Raw genomic sequence first — 25,038 nt, 5'->3', positions numbered from 1 at the left:
CAAGTCCTCGACAGGACCCGCCCGGCAGCCGGCAGCTCAGCTGACGAGAGCGAGCAGCTGACTCACACGGGGCGGAGCCAGGGGCAGCGGCACCAGCCCCGAGTGGTTAAAACCTGCCCCAGGGAGCGCGGCGAGGAGGACAGTTTGTGCGGGCAGGCGGGCGGGATGCTGAGCACTCGTCCTATGAGCAGGGCCTGCTCCGGGAGCTCTGCTCTGGCTGCCCCGGCGGTGGCCAGCGTAGGCACCCAGACAGAGCCGACGAGAGGGGAGGCTGCAGTGCAGAGCTCGGGGTGTAGAGAGGAGAGAGAGTGCCTGCACTGGTCTGGTGAGGGGAGGGTGCACAATGGGCAGGGCTGCGCTCGGTGCTCCCTGGTGGGGGTCCTCCTGCAGCAGGGGCTGAGCTGCGGGATGCTGTCAATAGGCTGCGAGATGTCAGGGAAGCCGAGAGGAAGCAGGAATGCTTGCTCCAGGCCCAAACTGTGCAGGGGCCTCGAGCTTCACCTCTCCCTCATGAAGGAAAGAAGGAGGCCGTTAACCCGGGAATTAGTGACCAAAAAAAAAAAAAAAAAAAACACAACAAAAAAAGAAGGAAAAGGACAGCCAAAAGCAAGGGGCTTCCCCCTAAATCCCCTGTCCCCACGCAGAACCGCTTTGCTGTCCTGCAGGGGGCTAATGAGGAAGCGCACTCGAGCCAGAAACAGCCGGCTGATGCACTGCTAAAGAAGATCTCTACTGGTGCTGCTAGGAAAAAGCGGTGGGTCGTAGTAGTAGGGGACTCTACACTGAAAGGGACAGAAGCACTTGTCTGCCGGCCAGACCCCGTCTCAAGGGAGGTGTGCTGCCTACCGGGGACACGGATCGGGGATGTGGCAGAGAGGCTGCCTGCTCCAGTAAGTCCCACTGACTATTACGCACTCCTGGTGATGCATGTGGGTGCTAGGGATATAGATAGTAGTAGCCTGGAGAACATAAAGGGCTACAGAGCCCTGGGGGAGGTGGTTAGGGGCTCTGGAGCTCAGGTGGTCTTATCGTCAATTCTCCAGGATACAGGGGAGGACCTAAAAAAAGCTAGGAGGATTGGCCAGGTTAATAAATGGTTAAAAGGGTGCTGTCATAGTCAGGGGTTTGGGTGTCTTGAACACAGGACCCAAGCTTGTAGGCCAGGTCTAGTGGGGGCTGGTGGAGCTGGTCTGATAAAGAAGTGAAAGCAGTTTTGGTAGGAGGCTTCCCAGACAGGTCAGGGAGGGTTTAAACTAGATGTGTTGGGGGATGGGAGCATCATTCCATTCCAACACACCCAGTCAGTTGCCAGCACCTATAATAAATGCTTGGAGCAATGTAGAGATATCCCAGCCGCTCCAGCCAATGAGCCGGCTTCATTTGGAGCTTGGCTCAGATGCCTCTATACAAACACCCGTAGCATGGGGAACAAACAAGAGGAATTAGAGATGTGTTCACGTCTACAGGGGTATGATATAATAGGCATCACAGAAACATGGTGGGAAGGCTCCTATGACTAGAGTGTTGGAATGGAAGGTTACAGGCTCTTTAGAAAAGACAGGCCTGGCAGACGGGGAGGGGGAGTTGCCCTTTATGTTAGGGATAGGCTGTCTGGGGACAGGTGAGCAGTCCACAGAGAGTTTGTGGGTCAGGGTTAAAGGGAATATAGCTATGGGAGACATTACTGTGGGGATCTGTTACAGACTGACTGATCAAGGAGAACCTGCAGATGAAGCACTCCATAGAGAGGTAGGAAAAGCCTCACGCTCACAGGCCCTTGTTCTCATGGGTGACTTCAACCACCCTGACATCTGTTGGAAGGACGGTACAGCCCGGCACAAGCAATCCAGGAGGTTCCCCAATTGTGCGGAAGACAACTTCCTTCTGCAAGTAATAGAGGAGCCAGCAAGGAGAGGTGCCATGCTTGACCTTGTGCTCACCAACAGGGAAGGGCTGGTTGGAAATGTGACTCTCCAGGGCAGCCTTGGATGCAGCGATCACAAGATGCTCGAATTTGAGATCCTCAGGACTGAGAGAAGAGCATGCAGCAAGCTCACTGCCCTGGACTTCAAAAGAGCAGACTTTGGCCTCTTCAGGAACCTGCTTAGTAAGGTTCCATGGCATACAGCCCTAGAGGGCATGGGGGCTCAAGACTGTTGGTTGATATTCAAGGATCACCTGCTGCAAGCTCAGGAGTGTTGCATCCCAACCAGAAGGAAGTGCAGCAGGAGGGCCAGGAGGCCTCCTTGGATGGATAAAGAGCTCCTGAGGAAAATTCAAATGAAAAGAGAGGCTTATAGTAAGTGGAAGCAAGGACAGGTGTCATGGGAAGAGTACAGGGATGTTGGCCGGGAAGCTAGGGACCAGGTTAGGAAAGCTAAGGCTCAGTTAGAATTAAACTTAGCTAGAGGTATTAAAGGTAACAGGAAGGGATTCTACAGATATGTAGCAAATAAAAAACAAGACTAGGGAGAACGTAGGCCCCCTCAGGAAGCTCTCAGGAGAACTGGCTACACAAGATTTGGAGAAGGCTGAGGTTCTGAATGACTTCTTTGCCTCGGTCTTCACTGGCAAAGGCTCTGACCAAACCACCCAAGTCTTGGAAGGCAGATGCAGGGACTGTGAGAATGAAGACCTTGCGCCCACTGTAGGAGAGGAACTGGTTTGAGACCATCTTAAAAATCTGAACATGCACAAGTCCATGGGTCCTGATGAGATCCATCCACAGGTCCTGAAGGAGCTGGCAAATGAAGTTGCGAAGCCGCTGGCCATCATATTTGAGAAATCATGGCAGTCAGGTGAAGTTCCCGACAACTGGAAAAAGGGAAATATAACCCCCATTTTCAAGAAGGGGAAAATGGATGACGCGGGGAATTACAGACCAGTCAGTCTCACCTCTGTGCCTGGCAAAATCTTGGAGCAGATTCTCCTGGATGGCATGCTGAGGCACATGAAAATCAACAAGGTGCTTGGTGACAGCCAGCATGGCTTCACTAAGGGGAAATCCTGCCTGACCAATTTGGTGGCCTTCTATGATGGGGCTACAGAACTGATGGACAGGAGTAGAGCAGTTGATGCCATCTACCTGGACTTGTGTAAAGCGTTCCATACTGTTCCACACGACATCCTTGTCTCTAAATTGGAGAGACATCAATTTGATAGGTGGACCACTCGGTGGATAAAGAACTGGCTGGATGGCCGCATACAAAGAGTTATGGTCAATGGCTCAATGTCCAGCTGGAGACCAGTAATGAGTGGTGTCCCTTGGGGATCGGTGTTGGGACCGGTCTTGTTCAACATCTTCGTCGCTGACATGACAGTGGGATTGAGTGTGCCCTCAGCAAGTTTGCCGATGACACCAAGCTGTGTGATTCAGTTGATACCCTGGAGGGAAGGAATGCCATCCAGAGGGACCTTGACATGCTTGTGAGGTGGGCTGATGCCAACTTTATGAATTTTAACCATGCCAAGTGCAAGGTCCTACACCTGGGTCGGAGCAATCCCAGGCACAGCTACAGGTTGGGCAAAGAAGAGATTCAGAGCAGCTCTGCGGAGGACTTGGGGGTGTTGGTTGATGAGAAAATGAACATGAGCCGGCTTCAGTGTGCGCTCGCAGCCCAGAAAGCCAACCGTATCCTGGGCTGCATCAAAAGGAGTGTGACCAGCAGGTCGAAGGAGGTGATCCTGCCCCTCTACTCTGCTCTTGTGAGACCTCACTTGGAGTATTGTGTGCAGTTCTGGTGTCCTCAACATAAAAAGGACATGGAACTGTTGGAACAAGTCCAGAGAAGGGCCATGAGGATGATATGGGGACTGGAGCACCTCCTGTATGAAGACAGGCTGAGGAAGTTGGGGCTGTTCAGCCTGGAGAAGAGAAGGCTGCGTGGAGACCTCATTGCAGCCTTCCAGTATCTGAAGGGGGCCTATAGGGATGCTGGAAAGGGACTCTTCATTAGAGACTGTAGTGATAGGACAAGGGGTAACGGGTTAAAACGTAAACAGGGGAAGTTTAGATTGGATATAAGAAGGAAATTCTTTCCTGTTAGGGTGGTGAGGCACTGGAATAGGTTGCCCAGGGAGGTTGTGAATGCTCCATCCCTGGCAGCGTTCAAGACCAGGTTGGACGAGGCCTTGGGTGATACGATTTAGCATAAGGTGTCCCTGCCCACAGCAGGGGGGTTGGAACTAGATGATCTTAAGGTCCTTTCCAACCCTAATTATTCTATGATTCTATGATTCCTGTTTCTTCTAAAACCGCTGGCCTTTCTTAAAAGCAGTACACTTGGGAATCACCTCTCTCCCAGAGCCACAGAACAGTCAAACTTATGGATGGGAGTTCTGGACCACATGGCTGGTTATTGCTTTTCCAGGAGTTCAAAAATTATTGAGAAGTACTTCTTGGGTTTTGGAGGTTTTTTTCCCCTTCTTCAAAGGGGTGGAAAAGTTATTTAGTGTCTGCTACCATCTTCACTTGCCTCTTTCTATACCTACAGCCACAGAGACAGACTATGTACAAACCATTCAGCACAGAAAGAGCAGTGCCACAGAAACACCTTTCCCAGGAAAGACAAACCATAGTTTCAAAGATACTTATCTACTGAGACCCATTCCACAACCAACAAGTCCTTCATTCTGCCAAAACAGGTCAGCAGTCATTCTTCTAAATGTCTAGTATTTTAAATGTCTAATGATAAAAATTAACAGGAAGTTACGGAACAAAATAACTACATTAAGAAATATCTGTCAATTCATTCTCAGATGGGAGTTCAGACTGTGCTAGAAAGCACACCACTTCCTCGCTGGAGCTCATACATTCAAACCAGTGAGCACCACATCACTCAGCCAGCCTCCATTTATTGTTTTCTTCTTAATTTTGCAATCAGAAAAAAGCACACGCCTACTAGGCTAGTTTTCCCTCAAGGCTCAGCAATGCTTTTTTTTCTTCAACTGCATGATGGAGTTCTATAAATAAACTTAATGCGCTGTCACAATATCCAAATCAGCACTGTAAATTTTATTTGTCAACAAATTGGTGAAAAGTTTTCAGTGCAATGTACAGACTCATCCATCCATCTATTAAATCTTTATGGTATGCTATTAAAAATATTTGCTACCATTGTTATTGCAGACAGGCCAATGCATACAGTAATCTGACAGATAAACACGTTACTATGGAAACCACCAAAATGAATGCCTTATTTTCTAAACTTGGCCATAACCCCAAACTTTTATTCCAGGATTCAAATGTTTCATTCACTTGCTTTATGCGATCAGAACACAGACCTTTTTTAAAAAATTACAGGATTTGAATAAGCAAACTTTTCTCTTATACTGAGTTTTCTTCAAAATAGCATTTTAATAATTTTACTGATTTCAAGTCCTTTTTGTAGCACTTGAGAATGTAGTTAACACAGAAACAAAAACAGACACCAAAGTAATATTTAAGATTCGTCACCACTTCATGAAAATCTAAAACATACGCTGACATTACAAAGCTGCATTAAAAGCATTAGTCACATTGCAAAGACAAAGCAATTAAAATTACAGTTTCATCTCGTTACTAATACATACTCATTTTAATTAATCACACTTTCTTTACAATTACTGTTTCAATAATGGCACATGCTCCCCATTTTACTATCTGAAGAACAATATTATACTTTCCTCAACCTCACTACATATTTTACTCTCAATCTGGACAGAAAACTGCCAACAACTGTCTTCAAATACAGCTTTCCAAACAGAACACATAGAATGGAACTAACATAGCAGCCTTCCAGTATCTGAAGGGGGCCTATAAGGATGCTGGGGAGGGACTCTTCATTAGAGACTGTAGTGACAGGACAATGGGTAATGGGTTCAAACTTAAACAGGGGGAGTTTAGAACAGGAGGAAGTTCTTCACTGTAAGGGTGGTGAGGCACTGGAATGGGTTGTCCAGGGAAGCTGTGAATGCTCCATCCCTAGCGGTGTCCAAGGCCAGGTTGGACAGAGGCTTGGGTGATATGGTTCAGTGTGAGGTGTCCCTGCCCATGGTAGGGGGGTTGGAACTAGATGATCTTAAGGTTCTTTCCAACCCTAACTATTCTATGATTCTATATTTGAATTTGAAATTAACAATTAGCAGTTTTTCCATTTCCTTTTCCATTTCAAATTCCTTAACCACAAATGATGGAAAAACAGTAAAATAAATGCACAAAACCCCCTCTGACTCCAGGGTGTGTTCTTCATGACAAAACGTCTAGAAATTAAGATCCTCCCTCTCAACTGCTGCAGCAGGCACAATAAACTAAACCCCCTCCCAGCATGACAGAAGCTTGGGGAATGATAAGATTCTCTGAGAGTATTTGAGATTTTGGATGGAAGGCTACGCATACAGCCAAACAGATCAAAAGACAGAGGGTTTATCCATCTTTCAGTAATGTTCCTCCTCCTGCTGACAGCAGCCCAACAAGAGGGGCTACACCTCCAAGCACAGCCACACTGCTGACACACACTACTTAGTCCCTGACAAGGGTCCCTAACCCTAGCTGCAGCCATGAACTTCTCATCCCCCAGCACCCAACCCAAAGGGATGACAGACTTTATCTGGTTCACAGTAAGGAGGTGGCTCCAGTAACCATGAAACAGAGGTCTTGGGGCCATTCAGAATTATCCTGATTAGCGGAAAACTAAAATCAAGCTTAACTGATAAAATGCCAGGCTGTCAGCTGCCTTGGCTGAGAAATGGTCTGTAGGTTTTTTAACAAAGCAGCAAGACCCAGAAGGTGCAGTTTACCACACAGTAACCCACCATTCACAACACAAATGAGAAGTAGGGTCTTCTGGGACAGGCAGCTCTACTGAGAGATTCCCACCAGCAACCTGGGAATGTCCACTCTGGGGTTTTGTTCCCCCAAAGCAAAAAAAAACAAAAACAAAAACAAAAAAAACCAGTAAAAAGTTCTGGCCTTGCAGTGTTTAGGGCATCTTATCAGACATGTGACATCCCTGGCAACTGGCTTTATTATGATGTATGTAAGCAAGTATCTATAGCTAAGTGATATAGACCATCTGTGTGTTTGCTTCAAGACATAAACCCCTTCTCTCAGCTTTTTAAGATTATGTACCAAATATTTGCTCAAAAGTATTTAATTTGTGTGTTCAGAGAACAAGACTTCCAGAGTTAGTAAGAACATACAATCATGAAATTGCTGAAAGACAACACAAGCAGCAGAGATGACACACAAGCCATTTTTTAAACAAAAGGACGGACCATGGCTTTTACATACCATACCTTCTTCATAAAATCCCTTTCAATCTCACAGCTTGGAATTTAACAGCATCCCAGTATGATTTAAACATTTTCTTCACTGCAAGCTCACTGTGCTGAGTAAATCAACTTCTAGTTTGTGCATAAAAAAGACACTTCTGCTTTTAATAAAGATAAGACTTACTTCAAGCAGACCTAAAAGCATCCTGTCCTGCCAGCTCAAGTATTGCACAGTTCAGAAGAACCATCTGCTGGGAACATCACATTGAACACAACTGGTTCATGACATGAGAAAGTCTGCTTTTGCAACCTCTTTCTTGGGCAGCTACCTTTCTGCTTGTCATTTCACGCACTTGCTTCCAGGTACACTAAAGAAGACTAGATACAGTCCCATACGGACAGGCCTCAAGATCCAGCTTTTCTGAAAGAAACAGACCTGTTCTTGTGAAATATTTGAAGTGGCTGTCATCAATACTAGCACTGAAGTAGTCTTAGCTGGAAGCCAAGCAGAAGTACATACTGCACCTACACAGAACAGAAGAGCCCAAGACAAGTCAGAACATCTGACAAACCAAGTGGTATTTTCTCCGATGTGATGCTGAATCCACAACTGGCTCAGGCTGCAGAAAGGGTCCTGCAAGAGGCAATACAATACATCTTGAATACTCCCAAACTTCTGAACTAAGTGATGGCTCAGCTGTGCCTCCCATCAGTTTATTCAGTGCCATGTTCCTGAAGTCCTCATGCACACACCCCACTGGGTAAAGATGACAGATGCCTGGTTGATTTTGGACTTGCCAACTTTTTTTTCCCTTCAAAACCCTTTCTAAGCAAGCAGCTGACTATGCACATAGGTTCTCAATGTTTTAAACCTGTAAGACAGCTTTGGTTCCTACTTTTGCAGGAAGGACCACACTGAGAAGAAGCAAAAGAGATGAGGACCCTCTCTCCAGTCTGCTCTCTCGTACCAGGAGCGCTTCTAAATGCTCCTGTCCCTTTTTCCACTATACAATATGCATTTACTTGCATTGGGGAGAAGCCAGATCCAACTCCTACTTAATAGAATGCTCTCCATAAAACCTCTACCTTTCGTATAACTTATAGTGTAGGCATAGCCAGTCCTAAACTAAGCTTCCTGCAATTCAAGAAAAACATGAGTTTCCAGGAAAATATATATGCTTTTGAGCAGGTTCCTATAAGACGCAAGTAAGCCTTTGGGAATGGGAAATCCTGTTTATGCTACAGATTACTCTTGAAAGAGCTTCCCCATTGTTTGATGCACATCCTGGGAACTTACTTCTCCATCACCTCAAGATCTAGACAATGCTGCCCAAACACCACCACATCAGACAGCCCGATTTATGTTCAAACACACATTTAAATGTCAGAGGAAAGCAGCAGTGACATAATTCAATCCTTTGGCTGTGGATCCTACACCGAGTGAAGCAGAACTGCCAAGCTGCTCATAGGATACTTTCACAGTTTCTGTGCCACTGATAACCAGAGCCTGTGAAAGGATTCCACTCATTCTCCTCTAAAGTATTATGTAAGTTTAAGAAATAAATGTTTTGGGTTTTTTTCCATAGTGGCATGAAAATAGATGCCAGTAATGATGACTTGACTGAAAGCCAGCTCAGGGTTGATCAGGATAACACCTGCAAGTTGTTAAGCAATACCACTAACCCAGCTCAGCAACAGCTCATTTTTATAACACTCAGCTTTTATACTTGTCACTTGTACACTTACAGATGTACAGCAAGACGTCAGAGGGGGATTCCTGACAGCAGTGTTCCAGTCCATGGGCTGTCCCTGCTTACAGTTCTTCTACTGTAAAGTTGTCTTTACAAACCATTTAGAATACAGTAACTATGACTGAAAAAGGCATGGAAAGTTTCACCTCTAAACACACCTTTCTATATAAGCAGAATCTTTCCTCTCCAATTAATGATGAGCATGATGGATTAAGTGACTTCAAACACTGGATTAACATGTCCAATTTAAGTTTCTAATAGTGTATTGATTCTTGTTGTGCCTTTTTTAATACCCTTGTGGAAATACTGTAATTCTGTTGCTTTTTATGTTTACAGATAAGCTGCATTCTCAATTACAGGTATTCAGAGACTAATAAATACACTATTAATAAGACAAAGGTGATAGTACCATGCAGGTGCTTTACAGCAAAAAAGCAGCACTACACTGCATTTCCATCATAATAGCTCATGGCACTTACAGTAAGGAGGTTTTAGTAGTCTGCTGCACTAGAAGCTACAGAAGTTTAAAAAACATTTCTCATTACTCCACCAGAACACATACAGTTTCAACAGAAATAAATTAAATCATTTTGCTAAATCACCATAACAAAGAGAAAATTTTTTTGTATTTTCAAATATGCACACTGACATAGCAATACCTATGACTATCTAATATAACAATAAATATTTAGGACATTGGAAAACCCAAAAAAAAACCAGACAAATTAACTTTGAATGTAGTGGACCGGAATGTAAATTTCATTCAAGAACACATACATTTATTTGGAACAGTGTGTATCATTTTTCAAGTTGGTGGATATATTAACACAAAACACAACAAACTACATTCTAAGTTATCAAACCTTCAATTATAGCTGCAAATAAGAAAAAGTAGGTTTCTTGCAATTATTTATGCAAGCCAGTTTTCAGTGAATTAACAGCTCGCATCTACCAAACAACGCTTTCCAAAACTCAAAATCTTTTCAATGAGAATGTTCAATAATTCTCATATACTGGAACTGTTGTTATTTAAGTCCGTATATGACCAAGCAGAGTAGAGGTACTTCTCCCTTAAACAACTGATCAAAAAATTAAGGATGAAGTAGACTGAACTCTGCTTTTGACTCATTTTGTTCCTCTGTGGCAGAAGCCTTGGTGAGTTTCAGTTATCTAACAAAAAAAGACATAGAATCAATTTCCAATAAAACTGTATTAGTGTCTCTGATTTTGTAAAAATTACAATTAAATATTCTTACGATATTTATATAGAACATGAATAGTATAGTAAGAAACTCAATATTTATTTTATCAAGTTTTAATGTAGAAATAATGTTATATATGCAATATAACTTGCTTCTCAAACCTAAGAGCAAGAAGCAGTGTTGCTTTCAGAATCTCTGCACAGAAACCTCATCTCTTTTTAACAGGCACAGCACACAGAGTTAGTAAGTTTAATATAAAAAAAAAGTCATTTCAAGTAGTCAAATGCAACAGAGTACTTCAAAATAAAAGTGGAGTATTGCATAGTATTGCACTGAGAAATAAAGGTGAGTTTATACTTGCAAGTTAAATTTCAGTGGTGGTGGCAGGGACGTGTTTATATCATCTTTTAACCTTAGATTCACTTAAAAGTTGACAATGTTCAAAATAAACTCTATAATTCTAATATTTTTTCTGTTATCCAATTACATAGCAAAAAATGCAACCAATTAAAGTCATTTCACAAAATGTGATAAATTCTGAGAAAATTCCAATGCATACTTCAAAAACAATTTAAGATCACTTTTCTGCAGCTGACAGCCTAGGTAAAATGGGTTGGTTGGGGTTTTTTTTGCCTTCACGATATGCCAGATTGTTGCCTAATAGTTGTTTAAAGACAGGCTAAACTCAATCACACAGGGGAAAGAAAAAAAAAAAAGAACCCAAACAACTATGGCAACAAGCAATATCCCCTTCATTTGAAAAAATAATTTTTAATATCATGTAGCTATTAATACGATTGGAAGGTGGAAGTGAAGCTTTCCGAATACATTTAAGAATTGTGACATGACAAACCCACCACTGAATGGCAGTTTCATTTCGAATTATTGCAAAGTTATCAATTCAATTGAACTATAACCCCGAAGTGCTTTTAAAAAGATGACAACAATTTATCTTGTGAACAAAACTAAGGATCAGTACTTTAACATGCACCTGTATTTACAAAGAGAGAAACAGCATCAGGCACAGTTTTTGTCTATTATCAACATGTTACAAAAGCAGTTGCACTAGTTCTAATTAATCCTGTTCCAATCCTATTAGGGATTCAAATTATCTTCCTTCTTCCATACACTGAACTTGAACTCTTTAAGACTAGGATGTTAATTTAAAAGAAAAACAAACACCTGTATTTTGTAAATTTCTACTCCCTGTTCTTCTCGTAAATTTCTCATGGGTCTTAACTGCATTCAGCAGTCGACATCAGTTACAGCTTCTACAGGTTACTTTCAAGTTCATTGTCAAGTATTAAACTGCAAACACTTGCATCTTTTGGATGCACAGAAGCACGCAATCTATCCTGTGAATGGCAGCTCTGGAAATTAGCAATTACAAACTTGAAATCTTGTAGTTCCAGTCAAGACTCACCTTTCATGAACTCCCCTCTAGTAAATTACATTGCTAAAAATATTTGGAGCAAGACAAGAATCTCTGCTCCATCTGCATTTCAGACTTGCTCCTAATGTTTTCATATGGTGGAGGGGAATCTAATCTTTTGGAACAACTGTTTCTACCCAAGTTAAGAGTTTAAAAGCAAGCTTACAAGTAAGTACTGTTCAAAAATGAAGAAAAAAAAAAACAACCATGGAATCATAGAGAATCATTTATCTTGTAGGTCAAATGACTTCGTATAAAAAACTTATATATTTACTTCCGTCTTCTCCTCCATGTATTGTGAAGAATTTATATTACTTTCACTGAAGAAAACATAAGACTCAGGCTTTGTTACAGCAAAGGTCAAACACTAGGATAACAAAAATTAATTCAGAAACCACTACAGCACTAGAGAAACAAAATTCTTCAGATCCTGGTATTTTGTCTGTTTGAATTGGAAAAATAATTTAGAAAGTACAGAGAAAGAAACATGAGGCTAAATACGTAAAAAAAAATAAATAAAAATCTGTGACCTTTAAAGACACCTTAGACTTGGCACTTACCCCTCAGAGCAGGAAGCAGAGACCTCTCTTTCTTATCATCACATTTATTACATTCACTAAAGTACAGAAGTAAGAAGACATCCACAAGCACCCACATGAGAGAAGTGGCTAGAACCACCTTGCAGTAAACAAATCTCCTCATCGCTTTACTTGGTTTCTAGGTCAAATACTGAGGAAAGACAGCAGTTGCTGAGAGGTATCAAACTCCCACAGCTAAAATCCAACATGGAAGCAAGGACCAGCATCCCACTGCAAGCAAAGAAAAAAGCATCTGAATTAGGTAACGTACACATAGTTTGAACTGGAAAAATGTATAGGAAAGTACAGTGTAGAGATATTCAAAGTATCTGTTTCTTCCTAAAGACACAGGCACTGTTTTCTACCATCCTTTTATGAATACCAACCATTTTGTGCTGCTTAAGTCATGGACAGTCTTGACTTCATTTAGAAACACGTGCAACACACATACACCTTTCATGCAACATAATAAATTTTACTAAAGACTACACAAAAAAAAACAATGAAGCAGTGCTAACAGATGGTTCTAGCCAATATCCATAAGTTTATCGAACATTAGACATATATTAACTCCAAAAAGAAAACTTAAATTTTCATTTTCTTCAAATAATGTATTTATGCTATTCTAGGGCCTCCATATCTATTCCTAGTGCAGATATGTAAGCTAGATGACTGCTTCTAAAAATTTAAGCTTACCGTTATAAGCTGTATCCCATGTGAAGACTGGGAGTTCTGCTTTGGCCGTGTACTGTCTAAGCACTGAACTGCTGTGTAATTTTCCAAGTACCTATAAAACAAAACAAACAGAAGAAAGTCCTCATCATCTTACTGCCTTTCCTAGAATGTATAGAAGTTTCATAGAATCATCAAATCCTAGAATGGTTTGGGTTGGAAGTGACGTTAAAGATTCATCCAGTTCCAAACCCCTGCCACAGGCAGAGACACCTTCCACTAGATGAGGTTGGTCAAAGTCCCATCCAACCTGGCCTTGAACACTCCCAGGGATGGGGCAGCCACAGCTTCTCTGAGCAACCTCTGCCAGTGCCTCACCACCTGCACAGGGAAGAGCTTTTTCCTAATATCTAACCTAAAACTCCCCTCTGCCAGTTTAAAGGACTGGAAGAGATGGAATGACTTAAATAGTTTTCCATATTATTCCTGAAGCGCTATTTTACTATGTAATCATTAATAAAGTTTTCCATCTGTCTTCAATATTATCACAGATAACAGCTCCTTTTCTAGCTGTAGTGATACACAGCCAGTTGATTTAAAATTTCAAGGGCTCAGGAATACGTGCTGCAGATTAGCACAATTCATTTTCATGCTAGTCAACAGGAACAGTTCAATTATAGGAAGAAAATGACAAAGAAAAAACAAATTAACAGAGATCTGTATTAGAAAAAAAGAGAGAGGGGGAAAGGAGCTGAAGTGTTAACCCTCCCCATGCAGCCCCTGTCACCATGGTGGCTGTAACCAGCTTTTGTAGTGTTGAATAGAATAGTTACTTGTTCGGCACCAGCTGAGATACAAAGGCACTTCCTCCCTGAGCTCTTAATAATGCAGGAGAATTTTTTCTTCAGCAGTTCTTATTTTAATACAAGCAAGTAAACCTCAGAAGCATGGCAGTCATTGATGGGTGATTGGAAAAAAAATCTTCTATTCCCAAAGCTGTGCAGGTTTTAAACAAACAGCCTGTACAGAAACCACAGCAGCCTGCTACGACAAACTAGCTAGCTTTCAAGTGCTTGTTCAAATAAAGGTGCTGCAACAGGCTGTTACAGTTAGCAGCAGTGATGGCAAGCTTCTTTTTTACAATAGTTAACATTTAGATTCAATATTCGTCACCTTTCTTGAAAAAGTGGGAAAACACACTTCAATCTTTTAAAGTCCACCTAATTCAAGGTACTTCCATGTACACACAGCACCTCGCTACAGGTGACACGCAATGCAGCCTCTGGCCTAAAGCTCTAACCATCTCTCTAGTCCTGGGTTGCTTTGCTACAAAAGTAAGGATTACCAGTGGCAAAGAACCAAGCCTTCTACTCTTCATGTCCTACATGTCCCTGATTTTTTTCCAAGGAAGAAATTAAATAAAGTATTTCATTACCCAGAGAAAAACTGCCAGCAGATACTGTAACTTAGCAGCTAGTTGCTGTGCAAACACATCCAAGAATGTCTGTAAGAAATCTGGCCTGTGGATAAGTATGAGGGATGACTTTTATTTTTTTCCCTTGGAATGCAAGTTTCAAATTCACCCTATCTATATTATCTAAATCTAATTCACAAAAGCTATCTACATGGGGTGGGAGGAAGCTTCCAAAGACACACAAGAGGCTCAATCCCACCACTGAGTCTGACAGGTGTCCTGTTGAAGGGGCGGCTCTCTCCTTCAAGGTCCCTGCTGGAAACTTCATTCATACAGGATGAGGAATGAAGATCAAATGATTGAGGAGGGACCACTTGCTGTCTACATAGCCTTCTGGTGAAGGCCACTCTCCCTGACCCTTCTCTAGGCATATCCTAGCCGTGCACCACCCATAACAATTCCGGCACCACTCAGTCGAAACAGCTCCCACACATGCCATAGAGCTCCCAAGCCCTTACTCACCCACCCACAAGCAATCCTCAAGTTAGCTTATATTTCAATTAAGATTTGTTTGAACAAATAAAATTAGCAAAGTCCATGCATATTCACTTCCAAATGTATACACAGATATCACCAAGATAGGCTAGTCGAACTTTTTTCTTCTATCAAGTGCTTGAGTTGAATTATGAAAAAACAGTTTCAGATAAAATGGTTTGGGGCTTTTTCTGTTTGGAGGTTTGTTGGGGTTTTTTTCCTGTTTGTTTGGGGGGTTTTAGGTGTTTTGGGGTTTTTGTCTGTGGGTTTTGGTTGGGTTTTTTTATAAAAGGAAAGTTTATCATTTGGATTCTTTTTAACCCAGCTCTGTTTCAAGACTGACGTAACTCCCCTCTCCCTTTTCTCCCTCCCTACAAACCTCACATTTGCTCAAAAAAAAAAAAAAAAATCACAATCGTATTGACTAAGCAGAATAACATTTTTCAGTGAGTACTTGAAATGAAAAAAAAATAAAAGCTAGGGCCAGGCAATCAGGAACAAGGTTTTCGTTCTCACATTTGAAGTAACACAAAATACACGAGAAAAAAAAATTCAGTTATGGTCCAGACCACCTCAAACCAATCTTGGAATACTTCTGCCAAAAACTCCAAGTTCCTGTCATACGTTTGTGGTTTATGAATGTTTTTCAGTGTCCATAAATGCTTTATATTACAATCCTTTGAGACATAAATAGTATGCCTTAAACCAAGAACTACATGCAACGGCCACTAATCTAAAAAAGCAAAACTAAACCAGCAGTGCACCTCGGGCTGCTTTTCCAAGATTTCTTAGCAGCAAATAAGAAACTTAAGCAAGGACTTGTGCCTATCATGAAAATCATTCATTTCTTCATCTTCCTCCCAAGTACAAACACAAACAACGTGCTCTCTCTATGGCTGGTGCACGAGCCACTCATGTCTAAGTGTATGGTTTAAACTTGTGCTACTCAATTCCTATCACACAGGGAAGACCTCAGCACTACATAAGAGGACCACAAAGTTCAAGCACTCAAACCAGTAAGAAAACCTCCCAACGCACAAGGGGCGAGAACTGGAAAGTGTAAGGCAATGCCTAAAGTACATCAGCACTATGGCCTCATCACCTCATCTTCCCATGAGGCGTCAGCACTCAGCCACTCTCACCACCAGCACACCCCAGCTCCAGTCTCCACGCTGGTCTCTTCTGTCACCCAGCTGCTTCCTTCCTGCTCTGTCCTCTGCTCTGCCACCTCACCGCTGCCGCAGTGGAAAGAACAGCAATCTTCTCCTGTCAGGGGTCTCCTCCTCCTCTCACTTTCCAATCCTTAATGTTTCCTTGTTCAGATATTTAAAGGCCCGGTCAGGGTTCTCAGTGATCTTCTCCACCCATTTTCCACCTCCTAAGCCTACCCAAAAAAAAAGCCCCCTTTTCCAAGCAGCTCATTCTCTCTTTTCCTCCAAATACCTGTTTTTCTTCAAGGGCCAGGCTCTTTCACTCACCTCAGACTTTTCCTGCCTGCACTGAAACAAACGGTCTCCTTCCACACCTCTATCCAGGCTCACCACCACTGAGTACAACACCCACAAAGGGGATCAAGCAGGCACTGCTGGGAAATGGGATGTCAACGGCCACGATAATCTGTCCACCAACAGCCACAAGTGGAAGGAGCCTCAACACAAGCACCATCTCTGGCCATGTTGGCTAATTTAAATCCGTCCTCCAGATCTCAGATGAGACAAAGCTTCTCAAAGAGCAGGGCTTTATTTTACTAATATACAGGGTAACAAGGTTTTCAGGAAGAGGAGGGAAGTAAATGCTGGAGGTTTGAGCTACCACTTCTAAGAATAAAACTAATTTAAAACCAGCATCTAACAACAAAACGAGAGAAATTCCTGCCCCAAAAACCTGCAGTTTGGCAGTGTTATAAACAATAAAGAGAGATTTATAATAGAAAACTGGATGTAAATTTAGAAATCATCTGCATTGCCAGCATTTCCTAAAACTACCACAATAAAATGCTGTGGTATGAGAATGTTACAGAGGTTACAAATCCAAGGCAGAATTAAAGATAGCTGCAAAACCTTGATTTGCCTTTCTCACATATAAAACAAAAATCCACCCTTCCGCAGAGCTCACTTTCACTGAGTGCACACAGCAGATCAGATTTGGGAAAACAAAGCAATTGTTCGGTATTTCTTCTTGTAGCTCACCACACAGCCCCATGCCTTTTTATTTCATACAAGCCAAGCCATGCACAGAATGAACAATATTTCATTTTCTCAGGGACTCAAAGCCACGACGTTCATCACTGCTCTTTCCAGTCACCTCAAAAGCTTTTAATTCACTTTCACAATATCTGTAATATTAAAAGAAGTAGTATTATCCCCTTTGTGGAAGCAATAGGAGCACAGACTGAGGCCAAGACTTTTCAAAGTACTCACTGGTTTTACTCCCCGGTGATGTTCCTGCAGTCACACCCTTCAAAGTTTGACACATTGCCCCATATTAGCACATTGATTCAACAAAAGCCCCAGTTCTTGAGCCAGTTTTTTACTACCAGTGTGAAAAAGGGACCAGGCCCTAGGTCTCACTTGCCTGGATCCCTCAAAGGCATCTGTCCCTTCCAAAATCACTCCCAAAGGATCAGCATCCACCCTGCAGGAGTCAGCTCCTGCCCGTCCCAGAGCCTGCTCATCACACGCGAGAAAAAGAAAAGGATGAAAGCTGCCTAAGGGACAGTATGGTCTGCTAAGTGTAAGCATAACCTTCATGTTAAGGTCCTCCAGAGAAAATCAGAAGACTTACCCAATTTTATCACTTGGTGCTTTTACTGATGGAAATACAGAAGCACAGTTAAGAGTCCCAGAACCCACCTACTTCCCAGAACTGTGATTACATCTTCCGATATTGTAATTAATATTTTTTTATATTAATTACAAATTAATATCGAGACTACTCTGACCTCAATCTGATCTCCCAAATCTGTAAGACTGCAACCTGTGCAAAGCAACTTGTGTTAGCCATCAGCACTTCCAGGAACACCAAAAGTGACTAATGATGTCTAGATGCTTGGGTAAGAAAGGATGCAAACTGCATGTTATTACTGCTTCAAAACAAAACAGTTAATTTCATATGGAATGAAATCTAAAGTAGAGCTGAATATTTTTCAAGACAATATTGATCTTAATGTTAGCTGTAAGAGCTTAATGAAGGGCCTGATAAAAATGCAGCTTAATCTACAATGTATTATAGGAACACAGACAGAACATGAGGAAGAATGCTACATCTCTTGTCTTTGCCAGATGTGGCCGCATCTGCATGCATGTACAGCATGCTGCAGCACAGCATCAGGCAGCAGTTGCCTAGCAACTGGGGGGCTGCTCCCCTGGGTACCAGCCTCTGCCAAAAGCCCCCTGAGCTGCCTGGCCACTCCCCAGCTTCCTACCAGCCACTAGTGCAGCCCTTGTACCTCAGGACATCAGCCTTGCTCCCCAGACCACCAGGAGGTTTACGGCTTGCTCTTGGGGATGGAAAGAATTCAGTTTTTCTGCTCCAAGTGGCTCACGGCTCCACGGGCCTTCCCCAGAGATGAGGCTGCACGTGCCCACAGCTATGTGGGGCCAGCTGGCAGCAGCAGGGATACACTAGGCAGTGCCTATGGGGACAACAAACCACCCGTGAATCCCACCAGCACCCTGAAGTCCAACTTGCAGAAGAAGGAACAGAAGGCCTGCTTCTACCTCCTGGTGGGGCCACATTTAAACTTAAGTTTTACTATATGCTAGAGAACTTTAACCAACTTTAATGATGATAGCAGAGGAACAGAGACACAGTAAAATGTGCCCCAGCAATACCTGCACTGCCACTACAGTGTCTCACTTCCTCAGAGGATGAGGGATAGAGCCATGTTTCCAAATCATATCATGGTTCTTACTGCAGTTAAATAGCACACGTCATGGGTGCAGTTCTTCACAGCTGAAAAGCAGAATCAAAAGTGCCTATTCCTGACAATCTGTTATTCCTACTGGTGTTTTATAGTACATGTTTGATTAAATATCACCATACACAGCTACACATTTCCACAGAGACTTTTTCCACAATATGTCTGCATAGCACTAAACTACATACCTTCTAAACCAAAGGGAAAAAAACATGCTATTGAAGGGGGGAGGCAGAAATCTGCCTTGGCTGACCTTTTGGGGTACATATCCACTACCATATGTACACAGCTTTCAGATGGCAGGTGCATTAGGAAGATACATAAGTGGATGGAGTTATGCTACTGTTATGACTCCAGTGATAATTTCCTGCCTTTTCATTATTTAACTGAGGCCCGCGGCATTTTCTAGTGAATCTCTTATTTGTCATGTAGACCATTCTTTTAACTATGTGTATGTTTTTAACACCTCAGCCAGCACTGAAATTTATCCCGTTTAACATCTCTGTATACTAGCAAGCATCTCAGTTCACAGCCTTTCAAGTGTTCCTCTCACATACTTGAAAGAATTTAGGCTAAAGGCAAAGAAATAGAAACCTTAGGATGGCCATAGACACTGTTATGGTATAGACCACAAGAGTACGTGAGAACACCGGATCATTTTATGAACCACTTAATTCAGACACTAAATACTTCTGTTGACAAATTCTTGTTATTACGCAACATTTGACACCAAGGTGAGGTACATATTGATGAACACTGAGCTTGTGAGAGTAGCAGAATACTTATTTTTTAAAAATTAATGCAACTCAGTAGTAAAAGCATCCACAGAGCCCTCCAGTAAAGTAGCGTTTCAATCTTTCAGAACTGATCTATAGCGCACATCTGCTCCATCAGAGCCATTTGGATCAGACTTCTGCAAAAGATAGGTAGGTCAGCTGAGGAGTAATCAGAAAGAAGTTTGCTGGAAGAAATTCCTGAGCAGAAATAAGAGCAATCACAAATGTCTTTTTCAAACTGAAGGAAGGCAGGCCAGAGTTCAGCTCATCCAAAATCTAAGATTTCCAGCCTTCATCTCTAATAAATCAAAGGATGAATGTGATTGTTTCTCATGGCTTTCCTGTGATTCACTGCAGGTGCTGGAGTTGAAAAAACAAGACCGAAACAAAACAAAAAAACCACCCCACAAACAGACAATGACAATATTTAAGCACCAGTCCCAGAAAGATCTGGCATTATTACTTTTGTCAGTCTCTGCTGCAGACTCAGGTCCAATGCAGGCAGTACTGCACTGACTGGCAATTAGCCAGTGTGAACTGACAAGACTATTAAAACACAACAGCATCCATGTGTACTAGCACCGTGGTACCATGGAATATGACTTAACAAGGTAAGTCCACTGCTCAAGCTTTGGGTAAAATGTGCTTTGCATTATAGATTAAATTTATCAGAGTCACTCTGAGAGCAATTACCATTTAAAAAAGGAAGAGGTAAGCTTGCTTTAAGAACCCTTAAGGTCTGCAAGGTTATCTAAGGCATACCTTTATTTTAAAATAAATATATGTAAAATACATTTTGCCTACAAAAAATTTAGATTGATCTAACCAAACCTCAATACATACTATACACTCCACAAATCATGAATCAGCATTTAATACCATGAGCAGTTTACTAATTCAGGTACAGCTATCTGAAGACCTTATAATGCTAGAACTGCCAATCTCCCAGATCAATACAGGAAGCTCTTTCACATTTAGTAAGAAAGAAAAAATAAATAAATAAATAAATAAAGGGGGGCGTGGGGGGTGGGGAGGGAAATCAGGTCTGTAGTTAGAGCTATGCAGTGTTTTGTGTTTTAAGAATTAGTTTCTACTCCTTTCTCCTTTCCTGAAATAGGCTGCTTGACATTTAATAATAGACCTATTCTTCACTTTAAAATGCATTTCCATGACTCAGAAATTAAAGTGGAAAAGATTTATTAATTCATCTAACCAAACTTCTTTGTAATAAAAGCCTACCCTTTACTTTGCATTGCTTTGTTCAGACTAGAGTCAGCCAATTACAAGCACCAGTTTCTCCCAGAATCGATACCTCCAAGCACCACATCCCCAAAATCCAGATGAGAAATAGTTTTTGTGTTCAGAGCAACCTCTCTGGAAGCCAGTTTAACTTGCAAGCTGTGTCAAATTTCTGAAGAATTTATCTGGATTTGCAGTTTGCTCTGTCCTCTAAAGTCCATGCCTTCAGATGCCAACCTTGTATTAACCAGGCTGTTTCTGCCACTGTGTCAGCACAAAGCACCAAAAACATAAAGCCAACTAAAAGAAAACCAATCAAAAAAAAAATACTACATACACACAAAAAAACCACCTGAACCCTTAAAAGAACATGGGCATAAATTCAATACCCAAATACCAGAACACAATCCCAGGTGCTATAACATACTGCAAACAAAAAAAATGCAGTCCTCTTCTCATTCCTTTTTCCACATTCTTCTCCCAAAGTAGCCGACATAAATCAGAGGACTTTGGTCCCCAACCTCACAGGTTTCTTCTCGCCCTGACAGTCAGCCCTGGCATCTCCCCTCTCTCATCTCCAGTGACCGCCTCACTAGGTGGCGGGCAGGTATTCCCCCTGCAAACTGTTGCAGGACCTCATCACAGCTAATTAGCAGACTAACCTGACTATATTTACTCTGTTTTCAGATGGTGCGTGTTCTCCCACATAACACTGAAATTAACAAGTAGCAAGAACAAAATGCTGATGCAAGCCAGGCAGTGACACAGGGGAAAAGCTACAGGGCAAATATCCAAGGAAGGACACAGCTCAGACAGCTGTAGCCACATACCAGTGATTTCCTTATGAACCTTTATCAAACATGTGGCTTGCAGCACTCACCAGCACAGGTGCCAAACATACCACAGAGACACAGAACCAGCTGCCCAGCCACCCTGACTGCGCTGACACACTCATTATCAACATTGCACTGACATCAAAAAATAAACCGAACACTCAGACTGTCCATGTGATGAGTGGGATTGGTGCAAAGGTGTTTGTGTGTGAAGGTAACACTACAAACCCAAAACTTTAAACAGCTGGAATAAGAGAACCAATAAAGAAAGAACCACTGCCTCTATAAGAATCTCCTACACAAATCCTGTTTGTAAGATAGACTCCTTACTACTCTGCATTGCCAAGAAGGGCAGTGATCTCCTGAACGTACACCTGCTCACCACCGTGCAGTCCTAATGCAGCACTCATCAGCAGCCATCAACTCAAACCTGAAGATCAGGAAATAGTGACTGTAAGGCATTCTTGCTCATTTGAGCTAGGAGGACATACCCACCCAGGACCACCTCCAGCTGCATCGACTGAAAACATGTATTTCACCAACTTTGTGATGAGAAAAAACCTGTTGATACTTTTTTCTACATAGCAAGGCCAAAGGAACTTACTTGTAAGGCTGGGAAATCAAAACTCCCTCACTTCTTCCAATCCAACAGAACAACAGTCTTGAACAAAGTAGTTAGTGAATACTAAAAAGGCCATTTTTGACAATCAGTAAGTCATATCATACCTATTCTAAGTTAAAACTGATCACAAAAGTAGTAGAATATACACTGTCTAATCTTTTTTTTTTTCCCCACTCATATTGTTGTTTGTGAGGAAATCAGGCTCATTAGAAAGTTCACAGCTCTCACTCTATTAAAGAAAAAACAAACCAGATTCTCCTATGTTCATAAAAGTGATGTACAGCCAAATGGTACTGAATTCTCCCATATTTTCAGAAGCAGTAGTCTCTTGAATTCACCTGCTCATGTGAATTAGAATTCTGCTAGAATTCTGTCTTACATAGGAAAAAAAAAATATTACAAGGTTTCCTAGTTTCTTATTTCCAAGTGATTCTGCTTTACTTCTTCAGCCTTAATTTTTCTGCCATCCAACAGTAGGGTTTGGTGGTTCTCTACCGTTTTTTTCCTCAACCCAAAACAACTGCACTTAACATTAGAAGGAAAGTAACTCAAACTGATTCTGCACATGTCCAAATATAAACTGGTCATAAGCTTCTGCTATAGCTGATAAAGAACATTTTTACAACTTACTATCTGCAAGTAATAGTGTTTTTGAGGGTAGAGATGGTGGGAAAGGATACATCACCTCTCTTCTTCATGATGGTTCAGGAAGAATCATAGTTTGTTCTAGGGCAGGTGGGAGGCAGGTGTTAACAGACAAACCCCAGAATCACATAGGCTTACATCCTCCCCCCAGTCCTCATTTGTGCTTGAAAGGCACTATTTCCACTTCTATTTTCTTAAAGCTCATCCGCAGTCAAACAGGAGACGCCGAGTCTACCTTTCCACCCTATTCTACCAGCATCAGCATCTCCCGAGAGCACATCTTCAGGAACTTGCAAACACTAATCATTCGTGCATGAGCACAAGGGGAGAAAGATACAGCACACACTTTGTTTCTTAGAATAGCTATTTGGTGGAGAAATCACTTCTAAACCTCAGAAAACTAACCCCAGGGGAATCCAAATTTATGCCGTATTACACACTCTCAGTTTAATGCCTTCCAAAACCACTTTTTATATTAAAAAAAAAATATCCTAAAGCATTTGTAGTAACAGGCCTAGTTAAAGAAAAAAAATACCAGAAGATAAAGTATCATTTTTCAAGTCCCAGCAATTTTTTTAACTCCCATTAGCCTTAGCACTTTTGCATGGTTTTACCAATGAACGTAGAACACCAGGATCACCAGCAATCAGACAATGCTATCAACCAAGGCCACAACAGAGGAAAATTAAGAGAATACCTGAAAAACTATATAAACCTTAAGACCTCATCTCTTTCCTCAAAGTCAGTAGCCATCAACCAGTTAAAACAATCTTTACCTCTTGCTTCCCTCTACATAATTCTAAGCATGTCTTAATCTTTCATTAATCTTTTCTATTTCCAGTCACCCAGGAGCAGCCAAACAAATATTCAACCCGTTCTCATTTTGCAACAAAAAAAGAAATAATGGCAGCTCCAGCAGCTGGGTTTTGCCTTTCTTTACTATTTCAGACTGATAAAGTTTATTTTACGGTTTTTGAGAAGAAATGTTATTTTCTGCAAGCTTGGAAGAAGTTTTTACCCAATTCCTTGTGAAAACAGTTGGCATCCTAACTTCACAATGTTCTGAACAAAACCCCTAGCTTCAAATCAGCTGTGCCAAATGTCATTTATACCGGCATTTGACCCTTTACATTCAAGCTAAACAAACAGAAGCAGCTAGGAAAAAGCTAACAGCGGTCTGCCCTGCTGGCTCGGAGCACCCGGCGCTGCTGCGAGCAGAGACGCTGCCTTGGGAAAAACAGGAGCGAGTCAGGCTAACGACGTCCAGAGAGCCGTGAGACCTACGGCTAACATGCACAGCCCAAAGCACCGTTCCATCTCTACCTTCAATACACTCTACCGACCTTAAACATACACTAGCTATTGTTTTCCAGTGACATTTACATCTTTTCTCTCAACCTCAAAAAGCACAATGTCAGTTCGTTAGCGTTAGGGAGAAAACTGCGTCCCAGGACTCGGATTTAATCGCAGGTTGTCATACATCGCTGCCCAGAGCCGGTGCCTCAGGTCAGACTTACCCCTGCTTAAAAAGCTCTCCACCACCTTAACCCGTACCTGGAACCTGCAGGAAAGGCAGCGGGAATAAAGCAAGGACAGCTTCCTCCGCGAACAGCCTCGCCCAGTGAACGGCTCCCCCGGTACCAGTGCTGTACTCCGGCCCCGGCTGCACCCACCGGCATCGGCTGCACCCACCGGCCCCGGCGAAAGCGGCTCGCCTGCGGACACGGACTCACCACCACGCACTGAAAGTTGACAAAGGAGCCAGGGTTCAAGTTGGGGGGTTAGGGGGTGAGGGCTGCTCCTGGCAGGCTCCGCACTGAGATCGGCAGCGCTGGGACTCGTCCAACCCGGGGATCCTCCGGTCGCACTCCCCTTACCTGCGGCGCGACGCTGAGCCCCGCAGCGGCGCCCCTGGCCCCGCGCTCAGCAGCGCCGCCGCCCGCCCAGGGCAGAGCCCGGCGCCACCAGCCTCCTCCGCCTCATGGCCGCCCAGGCGAGGTGCGGTGCGGCGGGACAGCGGCCCCCGGGAGCGGCGGGGGCTGCGCTGGGTTCGGCTCGTGGACCGCCGCCTCGCCGGGTCGGTGGCCGCGCGTCAGCCGCCGCCTCTCCTCCTCCGGCGCACCGCCCAATGGCTGCGGCGGCGCGGGCAGCGCCCGGCTCCCGCGATACT

The 25,038-nt window shown here is 42.8% G+C and overlaps 1 protein-coding gene across 4 annotated transcripts in view; it reads right to left on the bottom strand.

The window, feature by feature from the left end:
• GALNT13 (polypeptide N-acetylgalactosaminyltransferase 13) overlaps nucleotides 1–24,928 on the bottom strand; it is a 156,332-nt gene extending 131,404 nt beyond the window's left edge. Inside the window, exons 1-3 of one of the 4 annotated variants that reach the window (XM_061446035.1) lie at nucleotides 24,746–24,928; nucleotides 12,911–13,001; nucleotides 12,197–12,445 (exon numbers count right to left, since the gene is read on the bottom strand). In XM_061446035.1, coding sequence (XP_061302019.1) covers nucleotides 12,197–12,338 — 142 coding nt within the window. In that variant the 5' untranslated portion in view covers nucleotides 12,339–12,445; nucleotides 12,911–13,001; nucleotides 24,746–24,928. The remainder of the gene's footprint in view (nucleotides 1–12,196; nucleotides 12,446–12,910; nucleotides 13,002–24,745) is intronic. The other 3 variants (XM_061446045.1, XM_061446065.1, XM_061446056.1) reach the window with 3 other exon arrangements.
• Between the last annotated feature and the right edge of the window lie 110 nt (nucleotides 24,929–25,038).

This window comes from Pezoporus flaviventris, unplaced genomic scaffold, assembly GCF_033815535.1.
Source record: "Pezoporus flaviventris isolate CSIRO_AGI_PZ_B2104156 unplaced genomic scaffold, CSIRO_AGI_Pfla_v1 ptg000001l, whole genome shotgun sequence".
NCBI lineage: Eukaryota > Metazoa > Chordata > Aves > Psittaciformes > Psittacidae > Pezoporus > Pezoporus flaviventris.
This window is presented reverse-complemented; position numbering and strand designations above follow the sequence as displayed.